The sequence below is a fragment of the Sinocyclocheilus rhinocerous genome, unplaced genomic scaffold (assembly GCF_001515625.1).
Source record: "Sinocyclocheilus rhinocerous isolate Xijiao unplaced genomic scaffold, SAMN03320098_v1.1 scaffold1142, whole genome shotgun sequence".
Taxonomy (NCBI): Eukaryota; Metazoa; Chordata; class Actinopteri; order Cypriniformes; family Cyprinidae; genus Sinocyclocheilus; species Sinocyclocheilus rhinocerous.
Window position 1 is genome coordinate 43,155 of NW_015656027.1, and position 8,569 is coordinate 51,723.

An 8,569-nucleotide genomic window follows, 5' to 3' on the forward strand; every position below is an offset into this window, starting at 1 on the left:
TATATATTGGCTGTTTATTAGTACTTATAAAGCACATATTAATGCTTTATTCTGCATTAACCGTATTTTAGATCCCTTAATCCACCCAATACCAAAACTTAACTACTACCTTACTCACTATTAACAAGCAGCAAATTAGGAGTTTTGTTCAGGGAAAACTGCGAGACGCAAGTACACAATATAAAATAGTGTAGGTTGAATAATACATCTACAGTTCTAATGGACGCTGGACAAATTACATTCTAAATGAAATTTTATAACTGCAATATTTCTACAAGAAGAACAGGCGATTTTGTTACCTGCTCGCTGAGCTTCCGCTACCTTCTCCATAAGTACCAGCTAAAGCGATAATCCCAATATAAACCAAAGAGATCGCATCTTTATCACGTGCTTCTATTTCTTCAACAACTCCTCTAAAATTAAAGGTAGTATATAAGATTTTAAAAACAACATCAGTAGAGAAGTAATGCATGCCCAAAAAACACTGAAAACATTGTTAGACAGAAAGAAGGGCGTAAATGCAAGCGCATCACTTGACTGTCCTCGGGGAGTTCCACTATCAGAATTGCACTTGATATTAATTCAGCCTAGACGGACTTGACAGTAGAGCTGTTCTAATGAATGATTCAAAGAGATTAATTTATATACCTGGGTCCTAAAGCCTGCAGTGTTGACTACTGTATGTTCTTTTCCTTTATCATCTTTATTTTCCTTTTTCTTCTGTAAAGCTGTATTGGGATATGTGTATTATAAAAAGCGCTAAATAAATTGAACTGAACACAAATATGACTAACGATTATAGTCATTAAAGATAAAATGATGAAACCACAAACTATGTTAATTCAATACTAAACCATCAATTCGTGCTTTGTTCGCAGCGACACAGATTTAGTCTTTCTTTCTTTCTTTCTTCCCCTCCAGTGTTCATAATAAGAGAATGGCTGTACAGTAAGATGCAGAACAAATAGAACATGACTGTAATATTGAGGAGCATCTGTACCATTTCTGATTCCCTCTCCACATGCATTCCATAAATCTGGGTAGGGTCTGAAGTAGTGTGGTCTCATGTACTATGTATGTCTAATAGTGGTAAAAAATAAAATGCAAGTCTAAAAAACAAAATAACAATTCAGAAAACACAACAACAATTCAGAAAACATTATAACAAGTCAGAAAACACAATGACAAATTCGAAAACAAAATAACAAGTCAGAAAACACAACGACTAATCCATCCTGCCTCTTCCGGTTTGTCTGATTTGTCGTTGTGTTTTCTGACTTGTTATTCTGACTTATTTTGTTTTCGAAATTGTCATTGTGTTTTCTGACTTGTTATAATGTTTTCTGAATTGTTGTTGTGTTTTCTGAATTGTTATTTTGTTTTTTAGACTTGCATTTGCGTTTGTAATTTGTTATTTTGTTTTCAGAATTGTGATTTGTTTTGCACTTCTCGGTCACCGTAGATCTCACAATTTTCTTGTTAAATCTATGGGATTTTTTCGGCAGAATTTTCATCATGCACCCGATGATTTAAAAATGTCATAGCACACCCCTCAATAAGCTGCCATGATTTGACACCTCATTCATGGGTTTATGGTGTGGGACAAGTTATGTGTTAAAGTTTTGTCCGAATATAAAAAGATTTACAGGACAAAAACAATTTTGTGGAAAGAACTTCTGAATGACAACGTGTTTCACCTGAATCAGCAAATGTCGAGCAAGAGTTTTTCAGTGTTTTTTATAGTTTTTTTTTAAAAGTGTAAATTATAACAAAAGGCATGCTCCTGACAGAAAATGTCAATATATCATCATATTTACTTGAAATTTAACAAATACAATTTTTAAATAAAATATAATAAAAAATAAAATATGAATGCCATTGAAATTATACAATAATAGATCAATATGCCCTGTAAATTAGGAACGCAAACAATTCCCAACACACTTTAACAAGATGATCAATACTAAATCACATAGGACTACCATCATCAAACAGTATTTGCCTTATGTGTCTTGTTGAACATTTAATCTCAAAAGGAAGGCAAATAAACCATGTATTCCTCCCTTTTATGCTTTAACAGCTGGCATCCTTCTGGAAAGGCTTACAATTAGAGTAGATCAGTGGTTCTCAGACCTGTCCTGGAGTACCCCCTGCCCTGCACATTTTGTATGTCTCCCTCATCTATCACACCTGATTCAACTCATCAGCTCATTAGTGGAGACTGCAAGACCTGAAGTGGGTGTGTCAGATATAGGGAGACATACAAAACGTGCAGTGCTGAGGGTACTTCATGGAGAGGTTTGAAAACCCCTGGAGTAGATGATGGAAATTAGATATATACTCTCATTCGGATAAAAGAACATCAGTGAGGTCCAGTTGATCCTGAAGGTGCAATGGGGTTCAGGTTTATACTTGGCCATTGAAGATCTTCCACACCAGACTCAGAAAACCATATCTCTATGGACATTTCTTTGAGCACTTGTCATGCTGAAATAGAAATGACCCAAGCTGGAGAATAAAGAAGCATGGAGAACTTTGTCATCAGTAAACCCTCTCTCAACTCATTCAATTATATAGTGAATTCTGAATTTTATTTGCCTCTCTACTAGGTCATGTTGCATTCCCCAATAATATATAATTAGAAATTAATTATATTCATTATTTTCAGATATGTAAAATGATGTTTTCCATGGAATGTTTTTCATGGAAAATTCCAGTTAGTATAAATAGGGGCTTAGATATCGATGATTGAATTTACACTGTCAGCCAAATCTGATTTTTTTTTCAGGTATGGCAGAGATCTATCTATTTTGAGAGAAGAAGAAGAAGAAGAAGAATAAAACACGAGGTCATATATTATATAGTGAATTCTGAATTTTATTTGCCTCTCTACTAGGTCATGTTGCATTCCCCAATAATATATAATTAGAAATTAATTATATTCATTATTTTCAGATATGTAAAATGATGTTTTCCATGGAATGTTTTTCATGGAAAATTCCAGTCAGTATAAATAGGGGCTTAGATTGAATTTACACTGTCAGCCAATTCAGATTTTTTTTTTCAGGTATGGCAGAGATCTATCTATTTTGAGAGAAAAAGAAGAAGAAGAAGAAGAATAAAACACGAGGTCATACTTTTGGCATTCAGTTTGAGCTACTTACAAATCTGTTTATCTGACTTGAATCTAAGCACTCATATCTGACTCTCATAGCTGTCCTTGCACTCAGCATCATGATGGAGGGAAGTCATTGTTTAAGCTCTGATTAAGTCACCTGTTGAATCAGTCTGTGGTGTAACAGTTCAGTATAAATTAGAGGGTGGTTACAAAGATTGTGCTGTTTAAGGCTTCACACTGTGGAACTAAAATATTTTCTCCTTTGCTGAATCTAATGCTGTGTTTTGATGTTTGTCACTTAATGTGGTCCTTAATTTGAAACAACACTGCCATCTGCTGAGAAACTTATACAGTACCACGAACCGATTATTATTACTATTGTAATAACACAAAATGACAGCAGTTTAAGCACAAGATACTGAACATCTCTTTCAATATATTTTCAAGATGATCACCATTTAACAAATGGTTCACTTTATGTTTTTTTTTTATTTTCAACTGCACATGGTTTGTCAAATTGCTCCTTTTTGATCATTTGAAAATAGACAAAATTGACTGTAAACCCCACAGTTTCTCTCATTTCATCCATGAACGTGTTGCAGCTCCAGAATTCACATTTGAAAAACAGTAAAACCTGACTGTAAATATTGCACTGCTAACACCTTTTAGGTGAATTATTTTCAGATATGTAAAATGATGTTTTCCATGGAATGTTTTTCATGGAAAATTCCAGTCAGTATAAATAGGGGCTTAGATTGAATTTACACTGTCAGCCAATTCAGATTTTTTTTTTCAGGTATGGCAGAGATCTATCTATTTTGAGAGAAAAAGAAGAAGAAGAAGAAGAATAAAACACGAGGTCATACTTTTGGCATTCAGTTTGAGCTACTTACAAATCTGTTTATCTGACTTGAATCTAAGCACTCATATCTGACTCTCATAGCTGTCCTTGCACTCAGCATCATGATGGAGGGAAGTCATTGTTTAAGCTCTGATTAAGTCACCTGTTGAATCAGTCTGTGGTGTAACAGTTCAGTATAAATTAGAGGGTGGTTACAAAGATTGTGCTGTTTAAGGCTTCACACTGTGGAACTAAAATATTTTCTCCTTTGCTGAATCTAATGCTGTGTTTTGATGTTTGTCACTTAATGTGGTCCTTAATTTGAAACAACACTGCCATCTGCTGAGAAACTTATACAGTACCACGAACCGATTATTATTACTATTGTAATAACACAAAATGACAGCAGTTTAAGCACAAGATAATGAACATCTCTTTCAATATATTTTCAAGATGATCACCATTTAACAAATGGTTCACTTTATGTTTTTTTATTTTATTTTCAACTGCACATGGTTTGTCAAATTGCTCCTTTTTGACCATTTGAAAATAGACAAAATTGACTGTAAACCCCACAGTTTCTCTCATTTCATCCATGAACGTGTTGCAGCTCCAGAATTCACATTTGAAAAACAGTAAAACCTGACAGTAAATATTGCACTGCTAACACATTTTAGGTGAACTGCTTTGACTTTCTACTAATGACGAACTTAACTCAGAGTTTAAGTGTACCACCATTGCCTCTTGTTATAGAGAAATCTACAATAAAACACTTTTCATCCTGTCAGTTTTTTTTTTAATATTCAATCTCTTTTGCCCCATCTATGATTATAAAGCACTTAATGATGGTGAACAGAGAATGAACCTACTATAACAACCTAGTCATTGACAGGATGGAACGAGCATTACACAAAATTCTATATACTTTTGGCAAACATATTGTTACATTTCCAGACAATAAAACACTTTTCATCCTGTCAGTTACTTCAGATTTGTTTTTTTTTAAAATATTCAATCTCTTTTGCCCCATCTATGATTATAAAGCACTTAATGATGGTGAACAGAGAATGAACCTACTATAACAACCTAGTCCTTGACAGGATGGAAAGTGCATTACATGAAATTCTATATACTTTTGGTAAACATATTGTTACATTGCCTCTTTTACATTTCCACAGAAAACAGCAAATAGCTGACCTCCCTTTGACCAATAACATAATCCATATCAATCCAGGAGCTATTTTAATCACACACATAATTACAGCACTCATGACAAATTTCTATACATATATTGGTGTTTTTTTTATCTAAAATATTTTTTTTTAGTTTCTTCCACATTCATGCCTTTTCATTCTAAATCGCCTAACACAGTGACACAGTGAACACACATTCAAATAAAGACAAAAACTGTAACATACATTTTACATCAAGAGCTTCTCAAAACCTGATTTTGATATTTTAGCTAAAATAATTATTTTTTTTTTACTTTTAAGTCGTTTATTTTCTCTAGAGTATAGACTATTTTTAAATATTAGTTACCCATGAGTAATACTGAAACAAAAATAAATATTCATTAAATGTCATGGTTTGTCATAATACATTTTAAAGACAAGTACAAAATGGACCTACCCATGCACTCAAATAGTATGCAACAAAATGTTGTCTTATTTTTGTCACTGACTGGGGCAAAGCTGTGAATGGGATGTTGAGCACAGTTCAGTAAAAGCTTAACATCTACTACCCAACACATAGGACATTTGTAGGTAGAGCCAGTGTGTTTTTTTTTACTATCCATATGAATATGGAATTTCAGCGTAAAGTTTCCAGTGACTGCAGTGTAGTTGCTAGTTCCATGTCCACAGGCAAGTGTAGCAAGTCTTCATGTGGTGATCAGTTTGGCAAGGTGATTTTCTGCCATTATTTCAACAGATTTGGTCTGTTATTTGAAGTGAAAAGCTAAATTCTGCAAAATGCTTTTCTGAGTAACAGCAGAGCAAACTAAAGTCCTCTGAATTCAGAGAAAATAACTTACTCTTGTGATTCTTGCAAGCAAACATGCAAAATGGCTTCTTCATACTTTTCACAGGAGGACACAGAAAGAAGAATTTGGAGTTTTTGACTTGTCTGATCTTGTTTTTTTTTTTTTCTTGTTTTTTTTTTTTATAAAATAAAAAGTAAATAATTCTCAGACATTATTTTTTTCTGAACTCTACCTTTGGTTGTTCAATCACAATGTTGGCATATTATTTGTATTTTATTATTTGTATTTTTTATTGTAAAATCCTGCCTCCTAATGAAGAAGGCCAGGGGGACAACTTTTATCCCGGTCATTTACACTTACTACAGTACTTTAACCCTGACATATTCTTAATCTGCTTTTTTTTTCAGCAAGATCTTCACCTAAAAAAACTGCATAATTTTCAAATCTTCACAAAGAAGAAAGAGTAAGAGCCCAACCACCAGAGTTATTAAACAAAAAATAAAGTAATAATGTATGTAAAAAGAATAATCCACTCTGGAAAAATAAGTATAACCAAATCCTCTTTGGTGAGAAAATTCAGACACGTGGAGAAACCAAGATGGTTGCTAGGTGGTCACTCAAGGTTTCTGGGTGTTCAGCATGAATTTGGAGACAAAATGGACAATGGTTGAAGCGGGCTGGTCTGGTTCCAGCTCAGCAAACAGATGACTCACATTATCAGCTGTGCTTCCTTGTTTTCGAGCCACAAACCCAAAAAGTCTGCATTATAAACCAGAGTAAAGTCTTATTAGTTATTTTTTTCTGAGTGTTTAACAGAATTATTGACATTGATAATTGGTATACTCACTTTGCTACACCACCCTCTACTTTATTCCACCTGTGAAAACAATGGGATATGAGGCTCATACTAAATTTAATGCAGAATTATATTTCTGAATGGATGAAATGTAATACATGGACCATGCAGAAAAGCCAACTAAAATACAAAATACTCACTTTCTGTCTTGTGAGTCCAAATTGCAGTAAGTGATCATGTTGACTGGGTAATGACGACGAAAAAAAATCCTACAAGGAAAATTAAGTTTTGTTATTCCAAGGTCACACAAGATTGATTCAAGACAACACTTAACAGTTGGCTATGTAAAATTAAAACATTAATCATATTAAATCCACTCACTTCCTCTGATTGTCAGTGAGTGTGATGCCCTGTGTCGACACTTTGAAGTGGACAATGGTTGCTGTAGGAGAGGATTTGGCAGCAAGTGTTTCAGTGATGGCTTTGGCCACAGCCTGTGGACCAGTCAGTGACTCCATATCCACAGAGTTTATGTACAAAACATTACATGCTGGGAGAAAGAGATAAAATAAGTGTGAAATAAAGATTGCATTTAGAAACTTGTTTGTCTCAAAGAACACCAAAACAATACCATGTAAAAGGAATGACATGAAAAAAAGGATGTCATAACTATTATTTGAGGTCAAAGATACTTTTATGGACTGGTTTCAGGTGCACATGGTGAGAGTAGTTGGTTTTCATAGGCAGAAGTTACTATAAAATTAGCATGCAAACAGTGACACAAATGCCAGCTAGGAGATGATGTGCCATATTTACCATAAAAATCTTCAGTAGGTTTAGGAGGTCCTGAAGAGGTAGAAAAATTGACAAGAAATTAGGAGACAAATGATATTTACAAAGAGCAATGAGGGAAATGAAAGAGAGACTCACCTACTCCCTGCTTTAATAAATCCATAGTTAAACTTGTTGGTGTAGCTAGCTCCAAGGCCTCTTCATTTGGATCTGTTCACAAAAAGGTCAGACATGGAGACAAGTACAGGTCAGTCAATGATTAAAGAATACAAACAAAAATGCCATCTATTGACAAGAGGTCAATTACAGGGGCTACAGGAATTGGGTGATAATATCATTCTCACCTCTTGTAGGGATCATAAGCTTGCATGGAAGAGCCAGAGGTGTCATGGCGTGTTGATAAACGAGAGCAGAAAGACATCCTGTAAACGCATTTACACACACAAAGTACAAGTTATAGCACACAAGCAAGCTGATGGGTGGAAGACTACAGACTACTATTCAGAAGGTACCAATTTAAGTCAGTACAATACACAGCAGACAGAAAATCATAAAAAGCATCGCCACTGGAAATTCATTCTTACCAAAGTAGGGCTCGTTTGGGCAACCCTTAAGTCTCACGCCCTTGGCACTGGTTTCAATCAAGAAGTGTCGTACCAACTCATTTGTGATGTCTCCAACTTCATGGTAACAACAAAAGATAAATGAGGATGAAGTTCTGTTCAGTGATGATTTGTGTGATGCATGCAGTTACCTTTCTTCTGCTGCACCATTGGAGGGGGAGAGGCTACTTTCATGGCCAAGCCATATGCTCCTCTGAATGAGTTACTGTCTCGAATGACAAATGCTCCTGGTTCACGATCTTTAAGAATACAGATGGCTAAAAAACATAAAAGAGTAAATATATCACTAGTCATCCAAACATCCATACAAAGGCAAAACACAGCAACTACATTAATGTTCAAAATGGTGTCTTGATATGGCCTGCCCTATGATAGACGGGTTTGGCTCCACTCTACACAGATTCAGAGAAAACCAAGA

General features: G+C 34.7%; 1 protein-coding gene across 1 annotated transcript in view; it reads right to left on the reverse strand.

The window, feature by feature from the left end:
* Positions 1-5,876: 5,876 nt before the first annotated feature.
* The window catches only part of LOC107719294 (tensin-like), a 125,437-nt gene continuing 122,744 nt past the window's right edge, over positions 5,877-8,569 (reverse strand). The window contains exons 32-34 of the mRNA XM_016526693.1: positions 6,937-7,005; positions 6,788-6,817; positions 5,877-6,699 (exon numbers count right to left, since the gene is read on the reverse strand). Coding sequence (XP_016382179.1) covers positions 6,558-6,699; positions 6,788-6,817; positions 6,937-7,005 — 241 coding nt within the window. The 3' untranslated portion in view covers positions 5,877-6,557. The remainder of the gene's footprint in view (positions 6,700-6,787; positions 6,818-6,936; positions 7,006-8,569) is intronic.